At 37.5% G+C, this 23020-nt stretch overlaps 2 protein-coding genes across 5 annotated transcripts in view; one reads left to right on the top strand and one right to left on the bottom strand.

Moving 5' to 3' along the window:
• PPP2R3C (protein phosphatase 2 regulatory subunit B''gamma) overlaps positions 1-7719 on the top strand; it is a 22367-nt gene extending 14648 nt beyond the window's left edge. For all 3 annotated transcript variants that reach the window (XM_032230790.1, XM_032230782.1, XM_032230799.1), the window contains exons 10-13: positions 997-1133; positions 2060-2197; positions 4179-4238; positions 5310-7719. In XM_032230790.1, the coding sequence (XP_032086681.1) occupies positions 997-1133; positions 2060-2197; positions 4179-4238; positions 5310-5498 (524 nt within the window). In that variant the 3' untranslated portion in view covers positions 5499-7719. The remainder of the gene's footprint in view (positions 1-996; positions 1134-2059; positions 2198-4178; positions 4239-5309) is intronic.
• Positions 6014-23020, bottom strand: FAM177A1 (family with sequence similarity 177 member A1). 2 transcript variants are annotated; one of them, XM_032230840.1, is made up of 5 exons: positions 22730-23020; positions 12164-12340; positions 11164-11194; positions 9574-9671; positions 6014-8142 (listed from the first exon to the last, which is right to left on the bottom strand). In XM_032230840.1, the coding sequence occupies exons 1-5, from the start codon at positions 22811-22813 to the stop codon at positions 7933-7935; spliced, it is 600 nt and encodes a 199-aa protein (XP_032086731.1). In that variant the 5' UTR covers positions 22814-23020; the 3' UTR covers positions 6014-7932. The 2 variants fall into 2 exon arrangements, with proteins under 2 accessions (XP_032086731.1, XP_032086721.1); XM_032230830.1 differs by having other exon boundaries at positions 11164-11230; positions 22730-23019.

Genomic DNA, 23020 nt, shown 5'->3' with positions numbered 1-23020 from the left:
CATATCACCATAGCAACAAAAGTCACTACTTTATTACAAGTAGTCCTCAACGTATGTCCTTAATGGACATTATAGTCACAAGCTGTGATTGTCATTGAATGAGACACCATGATCATCTTGCTTAATGACCACCATATCCGCTCTTCCCAGTGCGGTCATTAAGCAACTGTGTGTGTCGTTAAGCTGTCTCAAGGGTGTGAGAGATCATGGGAACCTAGCACAGGCTCAGGCTTCAGTGGAACATAGCATGCCTCAAAGGCCTCCCCATAAGCTAATTGAAAAACCTTCCATTTCTGCAATTTATTCATGAGGAGCAGCCAGCTGGAATGCTTGTGGGTTATTTCATGTCCTCTCTTTGGTCCAGGGAGATTTTGCAGAGCAACATCTATTTTCCAGCCTGTATTCTCGGTAGAGGCATCTCTCCTTTTCTTTGAAGATGTCAGCCTGACATTCCTTATCAAAAACCTCTATATAGTAATCTAATAAACCTTGAGGTTTTGTCACCAAACCTGTTATTTTTTCTTTGGATGCTATTGGTTATACTTTGCATCAGTACAAACAAATCTTAATGGGCAGAATACCCGAATAGCTTAATCAGGACTGAACAAATTCAGTGAGTGCAAATAACCAGAGCAGATTAAAATGTGGTAGTACACAGAAAGTCTTGGAATGTAACTTTCTGAACATGGCTTGCTGACTATGAGGTCTCACTGGTAAATACCAGTGCTCCTACATCTTTTTTTTTAATTACATGGGTTTCTCACATTCCTAACAGATCTTTATAAATTTCTCAAGGAAAAATTCCTTTTCTGTTCATGTGTTGAAAATTAGAGGGTTTTTTTACTCTAGAAATCTAAAATGTTATGGCATATGTTTATACTATGAAACTTGTATAATAAGCAAGCTATATTCATCTTTTCTCATTGTCTTTTACAAAATGATAGAGAAAATGCATTTTTCCCTTTCATATTTCCCCCTTTTCCCCATCCTCTGTAGGCCAATATTTGAATCTTGACAAAGATCACAACGGCATGCTTAGCAAAGAAGAATTGTCTCGATATGGAACAGGGACACTAACCAACATCTTTTTGGATCGGGTCTTCCAGGAGTGTCTGACTTATGATGGAGAAATGGTATTCCCCTCATAGATAGCAGTAGTATACTGTGTTTCATGAAAGAATGTTTGTTTTTTAATTGAACTCCTGTAGTTTCTAAGATTGTAACATAAAATGCATATTAACTAAATAGAATGAAAGAAACATTCACTTTTCACTGGCAGCTGAAACCCACACATGGTATTTTTCATAACTGACTTTGCATTCTTAATGAGAAGAAGAAATCTCATTGTGAAGAGAGGACAGTGAGTTCTTCATTATTTCTCTTTTTCTGCCAAAACCAGGAACAGTGAACAATTTATAATCTGAAAGTAACTGACATGAATAATGTGTCTAAAGCAGAATATAGATTTTCCTTTTAATATATACCATACTTTTAATTTTCTAGATTCTTATTCTCCAAGAACACATCTTATAGATAATGATTGTGACATACAATGGATATCTACATGCTTTTTAGGAATTTTAAAATTGTATTCAGTTTCTGCTAAAAAATGTATTCTAAGTTCATATGAGACTAGAATCCGGTAGAAAGCTGCTGATCTCTTGCCATTAACAATAATAATTCTTAAATGCTAAAAAAATTATAGCAAATTTCCTTATCAATTTTCTAAAAAAGTCCTAACCTAATAACTGTTTAGCTTTCATCAGTGGAATTACAAGTAGCAATAGATTAATCTACTGTGTAAACATTTGTTCCTTTAATTTGAATTCTGGGCAGCTCCCTTGTAACATTGATAGAAATCTATGGGGATGTTGCTTAGCCAGTTAAAAAAAAGCAATTTCTGTTCACTTTTCCCTCCTTCAATGGCCATTTCTATTTCATGCTGACTTTCACTAAAAAGTAACTGCTCTCCTACAAGGAAATAGTCATCAATTATGGTTTGCTTGCAAAATCAATTTGAAAAGAGGACTATAATAAACATGATTGCATCTGCTTTTAGGACTATAAGACGTACTTGGACTTTGTACTTGCGTTAGAAAACAGAAAGGAACCTGCAGCTTTGCAGTATATTTTCAAATTGCTTGATATAGAGAACAAAGGATACCTGAATGTCTTTTCCCTTAATTATTTTTTTAGGGTAAGTCCCTTTTTGTAAAGGTAGGTCATTCTTTTGTACATGTGTTGTTGTAACCATTGTGCCTTTGCTTAGAAACCAGCTGATGATTACTTTAAAGTACCTCTATTTATTACAAGACTTTTGTCAAAATATAAACATTTAATATTTTACATTTTAAAAATTCAGAATTATTTTAAGAACATCTTACATTATAGTACCATATTGCTGTGCTTGTAATTAAATATGAGTTTTTCTTTTTAACCCCCCCCCCAATAAGTTCAGTTTTTTTGAGGAAAAAATTGCTAATAACCTCTAATGGTGAACAGAATATTTTTTTAGCTACTGCCATGATAGAAGAGCTTAAATTGCTGTCTAAATTATAGCTTTTAGTGTAAATTTTAAATTGTCCGTTCTGGGAAATAACAAATTTTACAGATGATGCTCATTAATCCCAGAAAAATAAGTACCGCGTTTTCCCGAAAATAAGACAGGGTCACTAGGTCAGTGAATGGCGCTCTGCCCAGCTGGAAAGGAGGTTTGCTGGGTGGCTGCTGTACCTGGCTCTTTGGGAGGCTGCTCACAAGAGAGCAGCCGCCCGGCAACCCCTCTCTTCAGCTGGGCACAGCGCTGCTCACCAACCTAGCGGTATCCCGAAGGCGCCAAGCAATGCGATCACCTTTGCCTCCCCTCCGGTTCCTGTGGCTTGGCACCTTCGGGATACTGCTAGGTTGGTAAGCAGTGCTCTGCCTGGCCAGAGGTGGGGGGGTTGTCCAGGGGGCTTATTTGCGGGAGAGGGCTTATATTTTTTCCCACCAGAAAAATGTGGCATGGTCTTATTATCAGGACATGTCGTATTTTCGGGGTACTTCTGATTAATGAATCAATAGTTTCACAGAGATCTATCAGTATGAATATTAAGACTGGAAATACTATTCTAGCCTTCACAAGATCAATATAAATGTTAGTTAACTTTTTTTCTATTTTCAGCAACCGGAATATTCCTAATTAATAAGCAATCTTTTTGGAAATGGTTGATAATGAGTGGTTTCACTATTATATTCACAAGATATTAATACATTTTATTAAGGTTCAAGTAATTAAGCAGCATTAATTATTTGTAAAATCTATCCCACACCACTAATCCCCCCCAGCATGTCATGTTTCTCTAATTTGGTGGCTACTAAATAAAAAAATTACATTGTGAATGATCCAAGAATAGACTAATTCAGTCAAAGGTTTTTACTGTCACCTCCCCCAAACTCTGGAATCTTTTCAAAGCCTTTATAATAAACACTCTGCAGGTTTAAACTACATCAGGAACTGTGGTTTTTTTAGCAGCATGAAGCAGATTAATTCCTCTGTAATAAACAACACTTTGGCCCTTCATCTTCCAATTATTTTTTTTCTGCTAGCATACACATAATAGTTAGGCTGAAAATTTGAGGCTAAAAGCTTATTTTAACAATGAGACATGCTGCTCTAAGTTCTTTTTTTTAATGGGCTAAGAGTTAGAAATGATTGCAAATAGATTGAGCAGATGGTCAGTCTTTTTTCTCTTGGTAAAATTGATCACATATTTTGTAGTACAAGACCCATGCTATTCCTAAAGGAGTTTGATAAAGCTAACACACGGCCACAGCTTTCCAAATAATTCATATTGGCCAGAATCAATATAATTAATGCTATATGCTTTGAATTCCAAGTTCACTCTGCTGTGTTTAGAGTTAAATCTCTTGGTAGTGGGACATCTAGGTTCCTTAAGTATTATGAACAGATAGATAATATTAGCTTTACTGTATAGAATATTATAAAATGCTATGTCCGATGCTCAAGTTAATGTTAATTGTCATCACAATTATTACAGTACTTTGCATCTGTTTATCTTTGCACTTTTGCATCTTTGCAAAATTGTCCAACTATTGCATTTCTAGATAAGCTTACTTCATTGTGTATATCCTCATTTTTAAAATGTTATTCATCTCCTTAATTTCTGTCCTTATAGGCTATTCAAGAACAAATGAAAATCCATGGACAAGATCCAGTTTCTTTTCAAGATGTGAAGGTTAGAATTCTGATCAAAATGTATTTGTATGCAATACTTAGTGAACTTACTTTTGAAGTACTTCTCTGAAAAGACAGCAATGATTACATATACTGTATACCGGAATGTGCATATTTTATGGTTACATAAAGTTGATTTTATTGCACAAGCAGAAATAGTTTTCTCGGGGTTGCATTCTGGCTTATTTGTTTGAATTACACTATCTTTTTTTTAAAGTATGAAGCTATGCTATCTACTATTTAAGGTAATTATTATTTCTTTAAATTTATTATAATTTCCCATTCCTATAGACTCTGGGCAGCTAACAAATACAAATGCAAAATAGTGAAAATCATTTAAAAAATACAAACATATAGTTAAAGCGATCTGGAGCATACCAACTCTGCCAGAACATACTAGGGAAGCAGAAATTATTGGAGATAGGTGGTTCCTCAGGTATCCAAGCCCCCTGCCATAAAGGGCTTTGTAGATAACAACTAACACCTTGAATTGCACCCAGAAACCAACTGGTAACCAATGCAGTTAACACACCAGTGAGTACAATAGGCATACTAAGAGGTGCCCATTAACACTTCCAGTTTCATTTTGTAACATTTGTAGCTTCTGATTGTCTTCAAGGGCAGTCTCGTGTAGAGTGCATTTCAGTAATCCAGTTGTGGAATGCAGAGTAGAACAGTATACGTAATCACCTCCACATAAAGGCTGAATTACTTTTATTGAGATTAGCTATCAGAATCTCATAAATCTGGTACCTCTTATCCCTTATACTTTTAATGAATCAAGGCATTTACCTAAGAAGCTTCCAACTGTTATCTCTGGTCTGCAGTTAAAAAGTTATTCTTTGCACCTTGTTAATGGAGCTTATATATTTCCATTCTGTTCTTCCTTATTTATTGCATATTAGTAGTACACATTGTATTTGTGCTATATAGTCTATTGTTCTATTGTTCATAAGAACAAAAAAGTATAAGACTGGAACTTTTAGTTTAATTAAATAACTTCTTTTTATGGGCATATAAGCTTATACTATGAGATTCTTATAGATAATTTGTTAAATTTTATTTTTTCTAGGATGAAATCTTTGATATGGTAAAACCTAAGGATCCTTACAAGATTTCTCTTCAAGATTTAATCAATAGTAGTCAAGGAGACACAGTCACCAGTATTTTAATTGATCTTAATGGCTTCTGGACTTATGAAAACAGAGAAGTTCTTGTGGCCAGTGATAATGACAGTACAACAGATCTTCTTGATACATGATTTAACAGTAATAGATTGTATTATTGGAGATATGCCCAACTGATACAGTGACTGCTTGAGGCTGAATAGCAAATTCATTGCACATTTCACTGAAGTTTCCATCTAACTCTAGATGGACATCTTTAAAAAAAATGGAAGGAACTTCACTTTGTTTCTCTCTGTGTGTAATTACAAATGTTCAACCTAATTCTGGAAATTAACAAGTAAATAGTACCTGTCAATTGGCCATATTGATGAAGTCAAATAACTGTAATTTCCACAGAAGACTAATATATCAAGCAGCTATGTGTATAAGTCAGCCTCCCCAACCAGTTGTCATTCAGAAGTGTTGAATTTAGTTGTAGCAATATGGCACTGTTATCTGTTTAGATCCCATGTTAACGGATGTTGGTATAAAATTTCAAAAATACAAACCATGGTAAGTTAAAATGCTTGGATAATAATCAGGTATGTATTGTCATTTTGCCTGTACTGGGTGCAGTTTTTTAAACTAGTCTTAAGCTTATTATGTTCTAACTAAATTTCCCTGAGTTTAACAATGAGTGACACAAATCTAAGACTGGGTAAAGCACTGTTATGAAATGTAAAATGATGGTGCATAAATAAGCTAGAAGAATAAGTATAGCATGTTTTGCAAACACACTGGAAACCTTGAGTGTCTAAATATGTAATAGCAATAAACAGAATTCAGTTTTTTAAAAAAGACTGTTGTTAATTTTATGCAACTGATCAAATGCTGCTAAACTCAGTGCAGATTAGATCTTATAATCGGTTCCATAGGAAGAACATTATGGCACTGTTTTGCTCCCAATATCAGATATCTAACATCAATTGTCAGTCGTGTAACATCATCCATGGACTCAACTATTATTATAATTATTTTAAATATACATTTTAATGCATTTACAAGAAAAGAAACATCTCATTTGTAAATTCTAAAAAAAATATTAAAAGGTAAGGCACAATGACTAAAAGAACCTCATAACAAACCCTTCCTTATTCATTATTGTAGGAACATGTCTGACTAGCAAAAATTAGAGCAATGCAATCAGTTTATTAACTATGTTGCCTTAGAATTTTTTATATCCTGTACAGTGATTTGAATAATTGTGTTACACATTTTATAGCCAACAACTATATCATTTTGTAATCCAAAATGAATGCATATATGGAGAGAAAATTGTCCAAACATTTTAAAAAGTACCAAATGAGCAGTATACCAGATGAGATTTCTCTCGCTCAGATGACAATAAAGGCAAAAGCATATATTCTTTATCTTTGCCATTTTATCACTCTGTTAGTACTATATGATGTATTGGTAGTTTTTTTTTTAATTTCAGCTAAATTTGTACAAACGTATATGTTTAAGAAGAGACTGAAGGGGCAATGTAAACTACTGAAGTCATTACATCCAGAAAGTGCTTAGGGAGCAGAACAACTTTGCTGAATACATCCCGTTATGCTACATGCACACAATCCATTCAGCTCTGATCTCTATAAACTTCATGTAGCAGATGTTTATGGATTGTCCTACAGAAAATTTCCATTTACAGTAGATTTTCAGTGTTTCTTAGGATGAGTAAGTTTTTAGTTTGAAAATTCACAATTGTCATAGGTGGTTCTTCCTATTAAAAATAAATATTTTCAAGATGTTAAATTTTACATGTGATTGACTTCAGTTTTTAAGGTCAGAATAATGACAGGTACATGTATGAAACTATGAACATACAGTACTAATAATTCATCATACTTCACAAAACAGCACATTCATTTAAAATTTTGCTCAGTGTTTACATTCAACAATAATTCATCTAATATTGATATAGAGTAAGCATCAACTCTTTGGAATAGTGGAATTCTTTTCTCACATTTTGTTAAGCCTGAGATTTAATATCAACCAACCGACACTCTTTAGACCCTTCTTTGTTGGACCTGCAACACATACCCTTTATCAATTTTTAGATGAATTTTAAGAGCATTATTTAGCAAATATTAACAAAACCACATGAATTAGATGACTGCTGGACATTCATATAAACATGTGCAACAGTGCAATTAGACTAAATCACAAAGGTATTTATTTTCCAGTTAGTTTAAAATTTTCACCAGCTTTCAGTAAGTAACATTATAAAAACAAAATAGACTTTTAAATAAAAAGAAACATAGTTATCAGTCCATAACTATCATGAAGGCACCAGGTGCTCGGGAAAGATCTTTTACTTCTGCATAGAAAGATCAAAATAGAACCTATTTATTTCCATTTTATAATAGGTGAAATAAATATCTTGGTCTTTATTAGACAGAGATGGATTGAAGAAACTGTAATATTAATACTCTCTCATGGCCATATTTTAAAATAAATTACATGCCACTAAACATGCAAAAAAGGACCAATGAATGTTTGGCAATTCAAGAATTTTTACCATATGTCATTCTAAGCAGACACTACAGTAAAATCACGTTTACTTTCTACAACAGACTGCTGTTCTCCGTCACTTTCAAAATTTAGATTCATGAATGTACTACAGGCTGTATCCCTTGGCTGGGCTGTCTGAATAGCCATTCCTTCTTGGCTCTGTTTCTGTTCCTGAAATCTCCTTTCCGCTTCCTCTGACAATTTGTTTTCTTCCTCTTCTTCCTCCTCCTAAAAGAATCGGTATATTTTACAATAGGTTACTTCTCAACAAGCTTTAATCCTATCAAATCCTTTAAAATACGCATCAGTGTTGCAATCTATTGTAAATGCTCTTTCAAAAAATGCCCAGAATTGGAGGTCAGAAAGTGTGTCTGAAGCTAGGCTGGTAATTGATGATGCAAGATACAGAATTCATATGAGGCCTCACTGAATGAAACTGTCTGTTTCATATCTGAAAATGCATCTGCTATTGAAAAAAACAAACTTCTGGCAGGAATTCCATTTCACTCACACTCTTTCACTGTGGCTTTAACTTTTAAATGCTTTCAGTATTCATTTAATTATAAATTTTAAATTAATGTGTATTTTCCTTTTTATTTTAAACTCTTACCTCTGAGTGTTTATCAAAGCAGAAAGGTTATAGTAGAAATGAAATGAGAAGACGAGAGGAAGGGGAAGTAGAGAAGGATGACAGAGGGAAGAAAGGAGGTTGGGGGGGGAAAGAAAGGAAGAAGAAAGTGATGGATAAGGTACAAATATGGTGTATGGAGAGCAGAAGAGCCAATACTTGTTTTGGGGAGTTGATAGATGAATCGATGTATACATTTAATAATACAATATGATGTTGGCTATATAATAGTATACATGTGATTATATGTTATAAAAATGAAAAAAATAAAAACTTTATAAAAAATGAAATGAAATAATATTGGAAGACTTTCACTGTTCAACCAAAAACATTCCAATATTGAATGAAATGATAATACAACTGTCATGGTTGTCAGCACAAATACTGACAAGATCAAAAGTGTCTCTAAAATGGCATCTGCACAAACCATTCTGGGTTTGAAATAGCTGTTTATTCCTCTTCAATAGCTGTGGGTCATACCCAAACTAAGCATGCAACCAAACATTCTAAGCAGAAGTGTTTAGAGGGGAAGGGGAGTAAGAATAGGAAAAAGCAATGGTTACTGAAGGTGGAGGAAGAAAGTGAAAAGAAAGGGAAATTATTGCAAAGATGGGTGTTGAGATCTGCCACATTGAAAATTCTTAGCAACAGCTGAGAGGATGGAGGAGAATGAAAAAAGGGGTGGGGTTTGATCAGTGGAACATGCTGCATTTATATCTGCTGCAGGAAAAGAAGGGGTGATGCAAACCAGCTTTGCCCTACTTGCTCAGTAAATCCCGCCATGATGCCTGGGAATTTTGTTTTATCTTAAACTCTAAGCAACAAAATGCCCTGGCTTTTATTGCTGGCAAATCACAGCTCAAGCAGAATGATTCTGTAGCAGCAACTGCTCTGTGCTTCTTTCTGTTTTGAAACAAACATCATCTGTGTACATTCCTACTGTGAAGCAATTAAATTAATAGTATTATTTACAGAAAAAGATTTTGCAACATCTATGCTGCTAAAAGGATTGGTTTTTTAAAAAAGCATACCTCCTTTTTCATTCTGTAGTATTCATCTATGGCATATTGGTATTTTGGTGTACTGATGCCCAAAACAGAGGCAATCTTTTCACCAAGGAAGTCGCACACTGAATAAATGAAATAAATATGTTATGAATAATCCAGATTAATTATTGAGTATAGTTTCAATCAACACTCGGGGAACACTTTCACAATGAGAACTTTTAGACAACCACACAAATTCAACATTTTATGAGCACATTATAGTCATTCTCATAACATGATAGCCATGATGGGAATTATTAGCCATGAAATACCAATTTAGCAGAATGTGAGGCACTTAATTATTCAGGCACTCAAATGATACAGCTATGTATTTTCAGGGCAGAAGGTACATTTCCAAAGGAAACTGGATTGTAACTCCTACTATTTCTTGTTTCTTAATAATGCCTATGTTGCTTTATGATGCCCTGAGGCATTTCTTTAATTTGGGGGAAAATAAACATTTTTGTGACTAGTGCAGTATACCTCAGGATCACCTGAGTAGTGCAAATTTCTTGGAACTGTTGAAAGGACTGTGTTGTATACTGGAGATAGATGGTGTCGTATCCCTCCTCATCTGCATTTAAAAAACAAGGGCCATACTTGAAAGCAAAGTCTACATTTTGGATAGAGGACTGCTGGTTTGAAAGAAGGGTCAAAAAAGCTATGTCAAAATTAAACAGTGTACTCTCAACATTTGCACTATACGGGTGATCCTGAGGATACAGATCAACCTCCAAGTGGCCTCTGACTCTCAAAAAGAATGCAAATGACCAGCTGTCTGCAAGGAATATAAATCCTTCCATTCTCCACCATCCAGCCAGAGCTGAAGAAGCTTCTTGGATGAGAAGTGAAAAGTCTTCAAAGAAAAACAAGAGTCTAGTTGCCTCTTGGAAAAAGCACCTTTGGGACAACCGTGACCTTGATGACCGAGAATTAAGAAATTCTGACCTTCGGGTTTTGTTTTGAATATCAGATCTGAATAGAGTACACCTCATAAACCTTTTACCCAAAAAGTAAATTGGGACTCAGAACTTATTCCTGATCTAGTGTAAATTATCCAATGAACTTTTAGAATGATCTGATTTTACTTCTATCTTTCTCAATTTCAAACAACTAATGAAGCAAAACAGATGGTATATTTATAGGAACTGAAGGGTAGATTTCACTGAAATATTTTTTCACCCCAATGTACAATTTACTCGTGCCAGTTTATGATGAACAGTAGGCATTGAAAAGTGCAGACTGAAAGGATTGTTTTATAATCTGCTTCAATTTATTCTATGAAGACAAATAGCATTTAATGCCAATTTTAAACTTCAGTGAACACTGAACAGGCCTGGTGACTAAGGAAATAGTGTTTTCAGAATTTCCTGAATGTCTTCTCTTGGCTAAAGAACAAAATTTAACAGTGCATGGAATTATTTCATCAATATTATTTCCTTTTCAAGAAACATCATTCAAAGACATCATTCAAGCTCCCATTAATTTATACTACCATTACACTGGCTGGCCTATGTCATTGGATTCTTACCAATTTATTGCCTATGTATGCACACAGAAACAACAAGCTCATACCTGAAAGTGTTGATGTGGCTACTCTTAGCATCTGAAACCACAAATAAGGACCCCATGTTAGTGTTGCCTGCAATAAAGAGTTGAATTGTTTATGCCACAAATTTTAAGAGAAATCCACTGTACTTCTTTCATTAATATTCCATGTTACCCTTTCTGAGTTCAACATAATATCAACAGTATTGAGATTCCCATCCTGGCATCAATTCAAATACTTTTTTAAAAGCATGCTTTTTTAATACTAATTTAATATTAGTACATAATATTAATTTAATCCTAAAAGAATACTAATGACATTTCCTGAATCAAGAAAATATGTATCTTAAAAAGAAATATTCATATTCAAATCATTAGCACTAGTTGATTATGAGCACCAATTTCTAAAAGGTGTTCCTATCTTAATATATCTTGATTTTCTTTTGCTTTCACATCATGTTTCATACTGTTCTAGAGCAGCATTCCTCAACCATTCCAAATGGGAGAAGGGGGATAGTTTTGTGCGAGAGCAGGCTGGCGCAATTGGAGCTGAGAGCAGTGGTGCTCACCGCTCGTATGAGTTGAGCTGTGCGCATACTCATGCAGCCCAGTTGCAAATAGGCCACGGGTCACAGGTTGGTGGCCCCTGTTCTAGAGTGTTCAGAAAAGTTATTCAGAAGTCAGTAGGAGTTAGCTATTCCTCTAGGGAAATTCTGTTGCCCCATTTTATGACTTTTTGACCTTTTATGAATCACTGCAATTGTTGAATTAGTAATATGGCCTTTTGTGTATCTGGCTACCCCATTTACTTTGCTTGTCAGAAAGTCACAAAAGGCAATCAATGACCCCAATATACTTCAACCATCATAAAAATGAGTGGAGGGAAGTCAGAAGTCACTCTTACTCCCACTGCTTTATTGCTTATCTTTGGTCATTCTGTTTCTCTGTTTAGGTAAGGAAATATCTCTGAAATGGTGACTGAATGGGGCAAGAATTGTTAGTTTGAAATAAACTTTAAAACACCTACGGGATCAACAGAAGGCAATAGGTCTTTTTTCTCTTGCTGCTCGTCATCTTCATCTGTACTATATTCTTCCATGGTTTCACCACTTGCAAAATGGATAACTCTTCTTGGAATTTTCTTCTTTTTTCCCATGACACCAAGTTCCACATTCTCAAAACCTCTCTCACCATTTGTATTTAGCTATAGTAGACATTAGAATATATATTGAGTCAATCTTTGTCAGCAATGGCATATCACATCATTAATGGCTTGAAGACAGAGAAAGGTTCATTTTTCAAAGTGTAATTTTATTTTTGGAGTTGATTTGATTTTCTAGAGTAAACATAAAATTGTGTAGGATTTCATAATGCCGTAGATTGCTAAATGCCAGCCAAAATTACAATTGATTGATGTAGTTTTGAGAATATTAATTTTCAGGGAGTGTTCATGTATTCTACAATATTACTAGGAGTTAAATCATTTTTTATTTTGAATTTAATGTTAATCAATTTAGTACTGCTAGAGCTATAATTAATTTTGCTCAAGGCTACCTAGCAATTTCTAAGTTGGAATTTAGATTAGAGATTGTAGAAGTCATGAGATATTCTACTGAAATCTAATGGTATCAAATCCGAATTATAAGAAAAACTATACTTTTCTATAAATTATAAGCAAAAGCTGCATTTTTTAATATTTTCAGCTGGTACAATCAGATTCAAATACTTTGCAATTTCAGAGAGACATTACTTTCAGCATCAATCCTAGTAGCTTCAAGGTTCTCCCTGGCCCCAAAATAACAAAGGTAACTAGAAAACCAGATGTTGCCATTTTAAAGGGAATTTCTGTATTTGCTGCTGTTACCAGCTGCTGCTACCAGCATTATATTAAAAGCTGAAAAAGATAAGCCATCATAAAGATTATGACAATAATAATAAAGGAAGGTAGTAAAACTTAAACTATGCTCCCAAAGAGAGAAAAAAGAAAAAGGTTGAGGTTAGTCAAAATACCTAAACTTTCCCCCATAACATAGAAAGAAATATTGAGAATTAAACAACCAATAGGTCACACAATAATTTTTCACAGGAATGCCCAAGATCCACAGTTTTCAGTACAACAGTAATTATTCAACTAGTATATATAGCTCAGTGATGGTGACCCTTTTCGGCACCGAGTGCCCAAACTGGAAAGAGCCTGCGCACTGCAGTCCTGGAAATTCATAGACCAGCTGGCCAGTGTGCATGAGCACGGTTTCTGGGGCTCCAGCATGCACGAAGATCAGCTAGCCAGCATGCATGTACGCACCGGAAACCAGAAGAGCAGCTGGCGATAGGTTCGCCATCACGGATATAGCTTAATTGGTGACAATAGCACCAAACAGCACCTATATCTACAAAAAGATAATGTTACCTAGTTTGGGTAATGAAACCTTTGTAAGAAAACAACCCAGTTCAGACAGCATCCAGGACCCCTCATGTTATAATCCAAATTTCCTCACAGAAAAAAAAATCAAGTATTTTATCAAGTACAGAGAATAGTAAAGTCCATTTTAACTACTGCAATGCGCTCTACATGGGGCAGCCTTTGAAGAGCATTCGGAGACTTCAGCTCGTCCAGAATGCAGCCGCGCGAGCGATTGTGGGTGCATCTCGGTACACCCACGTTACACCTATCCTCCGCAAGATGCACTGGTTACCGATTGGTCTCCGGATACGCTTCAAGGTGGTAGTCGTCACTTATAAAGCCCTTCATGGTATTGGACCTGGGTACTTGAGAGACCGCCTGCTGCCAATTACCTCCCAAAGACCCATTAGATCTCACAGAGTAGGCCTCCTCCGGGTTCCGTCTACCAGCCAATGTCATCTGGCTACTACCCGGGGGGAGGGCCTTCTCTGTGGCGGCTCCGGTCCTTTGGAACGAATTCCCCGCAGAGATTCGGACCCTCACCTCTCTCCAGGCCTTCCAAAAAGCCGTTAAAACCTGGTTGTGTCGGCAGGCCTGGGGTCGATGAGTACCCTTCCCCTCTCGAATCATGTGGCTGTTGGTTGTTTTTAAATGCCCTGTACTTTTGTAGTTTTTGTGTTTTTCCCTTCCCCTCCTTGGGTTTGTGCGCCGCCCTGAGTCCCTCTGGGAATAGGGCAGCATATAAATAAAATGAAACTCAAAACTCAAACTCAAACTCTGATTTCTTATAAGTTCAAGAGCTACACAGAATTACAGATATTTATTATAAATTAAATTTAAAGTTAATTGTCTGGAAATCTGCCTTTCACGTGTGATATTTCTAGTTAAATTAGATTTAAATTAAGATAATAATTCTGAAACAATAACTCCATAAAAGTTTACGTACTGATCTCATATATTTAATAATTTGGAATCCTACAGCCACTCAACTAATTATGCATTCTGGGTGGTGTAATCTACAAAGTAAAAAACAGCAACCCAATGCAGTATCATAAAAAGCCAAAAATAAAAAAGATGATCACAACATAGAATAGACATAGGCTATAAGCATACAAAACCAATCAAGATAATGAGTTCAATCTATGGAGTAATGAAGGTTCTTGAGCGAGTTTTCAATCAGTCACCATCTCTTGCTTAATCTATTGCAATGGGGGGAAAAAAGATTTGTGAGAATGGCTTTGAGAGACTAGGCAAATAAATGCTGCCAAGGGAATGGTCAGATAAGAGGCAGCATCACCTAAAGTTAGTGGATGGGGCAAGAGGCTCAGAAGAGACCGCCCTTAGTTTCTTGGCCTGTATAAGAGACCAGGGAGGGGGTGTGCATGGAGATGCATTTTCAGACTTGCAAGATTTTGTCAACATAGTTTTTGGGTTTCCTACCCAAAAAGATTTTCCCCGCAAGGCTGGGAGAACAGCTCACAACAAACCATAAAAATACTTTTTAAGACATAATACATCAACCAAGGCATTTAATCCTATGCCATACAGCTACCCCTATCCTGGGCTAACATCTGAGGAGAAAGCCAGATCTTCACAGCCTCCCAGAAGGCCAAGAGAGGCGGGGACTTATGATATACAGCAAATAACCCCAAGGCAATTTATAATCGGAAGGGCAGGAAAATTAGGTGGAGCTTACAATGAAATGAAACTTTCTGGCCAGTTCCAGGCAGAGGGGATCCCTGCCGCCTGGAACCAGTTGAAAATGCCACACGTGGAGGCCAAAAATGGGGCATGTGGAGACCGAAAACATAGCAATAGCAGACTTATATACCGCTTCATAGGGCTTTCAGCCGTCTCTAAGCGGTTTACAGAGTCAGCATATCGCCCCCAACAATCCGGGTCCTCATGATATGTGGAGGCCAAAATCGCAACACGCGGAGGTGGCAATCAGTGGCAATGTGCTATGGTGATCCTGGCAGCCTGGATTGGGTCTAAAATGGAGCATGCGGAGGCGGCAATGAGCTGTGGCGATCCCTGCAGCCTGGAACAGCTGATAGGTGGTTTTTTGGGAGGCCGATCCAACTGCCAATCAGCTGCTTGTACTGAATCAGTCTGAGATAATGTGCTGAAGCTGGCCAGGCTGTTTTTAGTTTGCTGCAAGAACACTAGCCAGATGATACTGATGGATGCTGGTAGGTAGAAGCAGAATTTTTTTTATTGTTTTCCTCCCCAAAAACTAATGTGCATCTTATACTCCGGAGCATCTTATATGCCAAAAAATATGGTATAAATAAAATATGTTGCTGCTTTACTATTATTTTTTTTATTCTACCTTTATTATTTTTATAAACAATTCAAGGCAGCAGACATATCTAATACTCTTCCTCCTCCTATTTTCCCCACAATAACAAACCTGTGAAGGTGAGTTCAGCTGCTTAGGTGTCGTTTATACCAGTGTTTTTTACACAACATATTTTCTCTGAGGAAAGAGTTTTAAACATACATTTTATGGAAAAAAAACTGGGGAGTTATACAGAATGTAATCTTACTGTGTATCCATGAAAATAAGAGACGGAGGTTTTTTTTTTTGCTCCAAAAAACATGTTAGGGCTTATTTTGGGGAAAATATGGTAACGGCCCAACTGGGCGCCCCACTCCCCCAGCATGTGCACAAGAGATGGCGAGCATGTGGGCTGGATCACCCCACCCCCATGGATGATGATCTTAACTGGGGCTTATTTTTGGGGTGGGGTTTATATTACAAGCATTCTGAAAAATCATGCCAGGGCTCATTTTCTGGTTGGAACTTATTTTCTGGGAAACATAGTAGTAATGTCTGGTATCATTCACCAGAAAAGAGGAAAGAATAAAACAAAGAATATTTGGTTGCAAAATTTTCTCCACTATAATAAAGGCCAAAATAGAACAACAACTGGAACATTTGCTATATAGTTACTCTAATTTTTATAATCAAAGACAGAAGACCTATTTATAAGATATGCTAAGATAAGGTTGCCTTAATTATATTTTATAGTAATGTAGCAAACCATAACCAATTTTTGGTAATTTTTCCTTTCACTAAATATTTCAATTATTATGTGGTCAGGCATTTTAATATATATATATAAAAAAAGAATTGGTTGAAGAGTTGGAGACATCATGAATAGTATGAGGAATGGGTAGCCTTGCCAAAACCTTTGCTTTTCCCATTCTACTATACACCCAACTGTAACAAGATAATAAAAAAGCCAGGAAATAGAATTTTCTAACAGAATTAGAAAGGGTGCACTATGTATACCGTAGTTTCCTCCTTCTCATTCCTGTGACAGGAGACAACAAGTATAGCTGAGTGAAATGATTATCCTCTTCCCACCAGGCTAGTGACAGACAAATGATAAACTTAACCATGGTTAATACATTCTCCAAATTGTATAGCATGCTAGATATAGCAATGCAATACTTATTGGATTGCACAACACAAATCTTTGGCCTGTGAAAACTATGGATAATAGATCAATGCATCCAAAATATATGCAAAGCATGCTTGTTTTAGTTTTAAAAGTCCCTTCTAATACATCCATTACATGTACAGCAACTGTTGACACTCCTTTGCCAGGTTTGCGCAATTAGCTGAAACCCAAAACTGGTCTTCATTTAATAATTGAGCAGGCTGATTTGTAACAGGGATTTGCTTACAGAGTTACAAGAAATCAAAACAGTGAGTGTAAATAATACAGTATCAAGGTAGCAGAAAAAATGTGTATCAATGTTACATAAAAAAGCAATATTTATAACTATATTTATATGAAAAACTGGTACTACTAAATGAATTCATCTATTAGTAAGTGATCACATATAGTACATTCATGTATAAGAATTTCTAGATCTTCAGGCTTTGTAAATCAAGATTCAACTATATCCAGAATTTGTTTAAATTAAGCCTGTGTACCTAGCCACTAGCAATGGAGAATACATATTTACTATTGAATCTATTTTAAGGCCTAGTTACTTTGTTGGCAATTTAGTACAATCTTGTTCTCTATAGCATAAAGTTTCAGATATTTATAAAAAGGGCTATTTAGATGTTTGAGAATATGGTGTTTTTTTTAATTGCCATATTACAATTCTAAGACCTATACCACAGCATACTGACAACCTTTTATGAAAAGGTATGGATAAGTAACAGCAGAGAACAACTTTCTATGTATGTTGCAATGTATTAGAAAGCAGATTGTTATTATGAAGCAACACTGCAATAGTAACAATAATAGCAATTAACTTCCCCTAGTTCCCTCCATTTCCATATGGTAATCCATACTGATACTTTCATGTTCATCAGACTATTCTATTTTGAGACAGGCAATGTTGGGCACAGAAAAATGATAAGCAGTAAGCAAAAAAATGAAGGTGGGATATGAGAGAGAGAGGGGGGACGGAGGGAGGGGGGAGAGAGAGAGAGAATGAATGATTATACTTAGTTATGCCAGCATCATTTGTTGTACCTCTCTATATCTTTCTATAAATGTAAACTACCTTTGTTTCTACTTCACCCGTATACTAATTCTGACACTACCTTTTGTTCTTTAAACTTATTTTTCTCTCTGGAAGGCTTCATTAAATCCAACCAGCATTTACTTTAAAGTCTTTCCCTTCCACTCAACCAATTTAGTCTTCCTTCACATACTTGTCTATCTGTAAGATCAGGCAATTTCAGTATATTTCTTTTGCACCGATCACTTATTTTGTTCTTCACTCTTCTGTTTCTTATTTACACAATATATATTCACGGTTCCTGAAAGCTGGCCTGAATGGGTGACAACAGGCTTCAGCTGAACCCTGGTAAGACACAGTGGCTATATAGGTATCCAGAACCTCAGGATCTAGAGCAGTGGTTCCCAAACTTTTTCAGTGCACTGCCACCTTGGTGCTACAAACTGATCCTCAGTGCCCCCCCTCCCCAGTGGTGGAATTCAATTTTTTTTACTACCGGTTCTGTGGGCATGGCTTGGTGGGCGTGGCTGGGGGGTCATGTGACTGGGTGGTTTGCACGATGGAAGGAAGATAGTTACAGTAAAATTCAAAACAATTAATTGCACATTTATTCAAAATCCAATTTAAAAACCTTTTTAGTTAATGTTAATTCAACAAAATTGTTAAACATGATCTAGTGATACCAGGTTTTCAAAGTCTAATAGTCATTTATCAAGAATCTTAGTAACGAGTAACTTAGTAAACTCAGTAAAATTTAGTAACTACTTCACTGTTCTTAGATGATAATTCCTGTGTAGATATTGAAAGAAGTAATCTCAGTAACGTATTATCACAAAGCACAAGACTGCAACAGATTTCATTAAGATATCAAACTTACACAAAAAGATGTTCTTGTAGGAAACCCAAAATGGATAATAAACACGCTTGTCTTTTATCTAAAGTTTTTATCTTTAGATCAATGACCTTAATTATTTTTTATCTCCCTCACATACACATATACCAGTGTATATATTCTGTACGTGTGGCCTATTTTGTGGGCATGGCTTGGCAGTCATGTGACCGGTGGGAGTGGCCAACTTGTAAAATGTGGTGAAACTCATTTAACAATGCTCTTGCTTAGCAACCAAAATTTTGGGCTCAATTGTGATCATAAGTTCTCTTTCTGTTTCTTTCTTTCTTCCTTCCTTCTTTCTTATATATCTCTTTCCAACTTTCTTTCTTTCCTTTCTTTTTCTTCCTTCCGTCCATTCTTTCTTGTGTCTCACTCTCTTCCTTTCTTTTCTTCCTCTCTTCTTTCCTTCCTTCCTTCCTTTGTTACTTCTTTCTTTCTTGTCTCTGTCTCCCCCTTTCTTTCTCTTTTCTTTCTTTCTTTCTTTCTCTTTCTTTCTTTCTTTCTCTCTTTCTCTTTCTCTCTTTGTCTCTCTCTTTTCTCTCTCCTTCTTCCTTTTATTTTCTCTCTCTCTCACACACACACCCTCTCTCTCACACACACACCCCTTCCAGTTGGTGAAAATTTCTGTTTTGCCAGCTGGGAAGCTGGCAAAGAAGCCTCATTTTCCCTGCCACTGTAGCTCTTGGAGGAAGGATGAAGGGAAGCGAGCCCCGGGCCTCATCTCTGCCTCCTTCCTTGAGAGCTGGTTTCAGGGACAGCCAGCCTCTCCTGTCACTGCACCCTTCACTCGCCTTTCCCCAGAGGATCTGCCAGTGGGGTGCCTGCTATTTCATCTCCGGAGAGAAGCTCGGGAGAGACATGCAAATAGCCACAACTCGAGGCTCCTGAGGAGGATGCTGGACACCAGGAGTGGCAGTGGTGCTGCTGCTGCTCTTCTGCTGCTCTCGTTAATGCAGGCTTCTTGGAGAGCATTAAGTTGCAGGCGCACTGATTCCAGCAGCTGCATTTTCCCTTGAAATTTGCTGTCCCAACAACCCGAAGGGGACAATCTCCCAGCAGCATCTCAGGCGCTCCCACCCTTAGCTGCGAGGGATTGAGGATGGCTGGGTGCAGTTTGGCATCTCCCGGCTCTCCTCAGATCGAGGGGCCTCGCACGCCTGCTCGCTCACATGGCCTACGTGCTTCTAGCAGAAATGGGAAGCGCAGGGATCTTAATGTAGTAGGGCGGGGGATGCTGGAGCGGGAGGTTAAATAAACACATTTGGCTTCGCTTCCTTGTGCGGCAAGAGAGAAAAGTGCCTGAGACGCTCCTGGGAGAATGTCCCTTCAGGTTGTCCCCTTACCGTCCCCCTGCCACCCCCCCTTGTCTCTTAGCACACATCCCCCCCAAGTCATCCCACTGCCCACTTTGGGAACCATTGATTTAGAGGCTTATCATCTAGTTTTGGATGGGCTTGCACTATCACAGACAGATCCTGAGTTCAACTTGGGGGTTCTCCTAGACTTATGACTCCTGCTCAAAGAACAGGTGGCAGTCATGATTGGGAGTATCTTTGCACAGCTTTGTGTTGTGTGCCAACTGTGCCCTTTTCTGGATTGTGAGGCCCTGTGTTCAGTCCCTCGTGCCTTCATCATCTCCTGCTTAGATTATTGCAACACATTCTTCATGAGGTACTCTTGAAGAGAATTTGAAAACTACAATTGGTCCAGAATGCTGCGGCACAGACAGTTTTGGAGGCTCCTAGAGTAGCACATGTATCATTACATTAAAGTCTTACAATAAAATAGAATTAGCTCATCTTGTTACTGTTTCTCTATCCATTTTCTCATCCTCAAGAAATGTTCTACCAAAGTACATAAATTCATCTATTTGTTCTAATCATTTCCTCAAAGAGCGAGATTCCAGAAAAGAGCAAGAAACGTACATGGGTAATGCTAGTTCTTTCTGGCCAACTCTTCCTCCCCCACCCCATCTTCTATCTAAATTTGTATTATTTTATGCAAAATACTTTGATACCTGTGAGCCAATCTATATGCTACTAAAACGTTCTTCTCTGTAAACTTTTACTGTGTGAATAATAGGGCAAAACATTTTGTACCTCAAATGAGTACAAAATGCATCCAAAATTCAAGACACTGGCTCCATTGGAATTGAAATTTGGAAAATTTTATAAAATATTTTATGAATAAGATTATCATAAAGCACTTTATGACATAATACAAAATGTCATAAAACCTTTCCTGTGGTCAACTCCTGATGTTTGACAATGCTATATAGTTCAACATATTTTCAAGGCAGATACATCTCTGATTATCTCCCTGAATTTTTAAGTAATTTTCCAGTGAAAGCAATGCATTAGTAGCTCTGCTATTGTTGAAGACATTGAGGAATCTGATAAGAAATGGTGACCCAAGAAGTCACAGGTTGTCTGGTCAGTTATAACTGTAGGAGGCAAAATGTAGGATACAATTATAATAAACATTTACTACAGCAGCCAAACTTCAAAAAATTACAAGATTCCCCCCATGGACTGACAAGCAAGATTCCTCACTTGATCACAACATACAGAAAGTACTTAACTTATGACCTCAACTGAGCCCAAAATTTCTGTTGCTAAGCAAGGCAGTTGTTAATTGAGCTTCCCTATTTTATGAGTTTTCTGCACTTTTGTTAAGCAGATCACCACAGTTGTTAAGTGAACACACAGTTGATAAGTGTATCCAGCTTTCCCCCATTAACTTTACTGATTGGAAGCTGGTTGGGAAGGTTACAAATGGTAATCACATGACCCTAGGACAGTGCAACTGTCACAAATACGTGCCAGTTGCCAAATGCCTGAATTTTGATCATGTGATCATGGGGATGCTGCAACAATCCTGTAAAAACATAAACCTCCAAGTGTTTCAACGACTCTCTAAAAGGATGCCAATGACCAGCTGCATGCAAGCAATATAAATCCTTCCATTCCCTGCTTTCCTGTCACAGCTGAAGAAGTTTCTTGGATGAGAAGCAAAACGTCTTCAAAGAAAAAACAAGAAAGTCCAGTTGCCTCCTGAAAAAGCACTTTTGGGATAACCATGACCTGGATGCCAGGGAATCTCTACAGAATGCTGTGAAAACTGATCATGTCACTTTTTCCCAGCACCATTACAACTTCAAAAAATCACTAAATGAATGGTTGTAAATCGAGGACTACCTGTACATTCTTATAGAAGAGATTAGAATTTGGAAACTGAAAAAGGGACCCCTGGAGGCATGAGGATAAGAAGCGGATCTTTCACAAATCATCTGCTAAATATCAAGCACACAGGTTATGTTTAGAAGCTTGGATTGTTTCTTAAGCATCTTCACTTCCTTAAGCATTCCTGACCTGGAACTACATAACCACTCCCAGAAAAACGCCTGCCTGCCCTGCAACACCGCACAACCATCATATATATATATATATATATGATGGTTGTATATATACCCCTCTTTCTCCCCTTCGGTCCTTCTCCAGGCGTGTTGAGCTACAGCTCCCACCAACAGATGACAAGGGCTGCATACTTCAACATCTAACACATCTGGAAGGTAGATGATCAATCAATGGTCGTTTTCCTGCGGACCCAAAGCAGGAAGGCTACAACTCAGGGGAGGAGAAGGGCCCTCTCGCCTTCTGCCCCAGACAAGGAATAGAAAAGGTAGCTTCAACCTCCGTCGCCCCTTCTCCCAGGAAAGGTTGAGGCGTGGCGGACGAGCCACGGAAGGAAAGAGCCAGGCGACCCGTGGATCCGGCGCGGGTGGGGCGGAGGAAAGGGACGCTCACCTGTTCCTGATCCATGGCGTAGGCAGCGGCGGCGGCAGCGACTGGGGCGCAGTATAAGGAAAGAGCAGAGAACCCCTGCTCCATAGTCCCCCCCCCCTCCCGTTTCCGTCTGAGAGACCTTCCCCGCGACGATCGCGCCAGGCAGGCCGAGCCCTCCTCCGGGGCGGAGGCCCTGGGAAATGAGCTCACAGAGGCCGGTGTCGTCCCCCACCCTCCGCCGGTCACACCCCCGTCTTGGTGGTTGCTAGGATACCTCGTAGAACTCTCTCTCTCTCTCTCTCTCTCTCTCTC

The sequence above is a fragment of the Thamnophis elegans genome, chromosome 1 (genome assembly GCF_009769535.1).
Source record: "Thamnophis elegans isolate rThaEle1 chromosome 1, rThaEle1.pri, whole genome shotgun sequence".
Lineage (NCBI taxonomy): Eukaryota > Metazoa > Chordata > Lepidosauria > Squamata > Colubridae > Thamnophis > Thamnophis elegans.
Note: the sequence above shows the minus strand (reverse complement) of the source record. Positions and strands in the feature narration are given on the sequence as shown.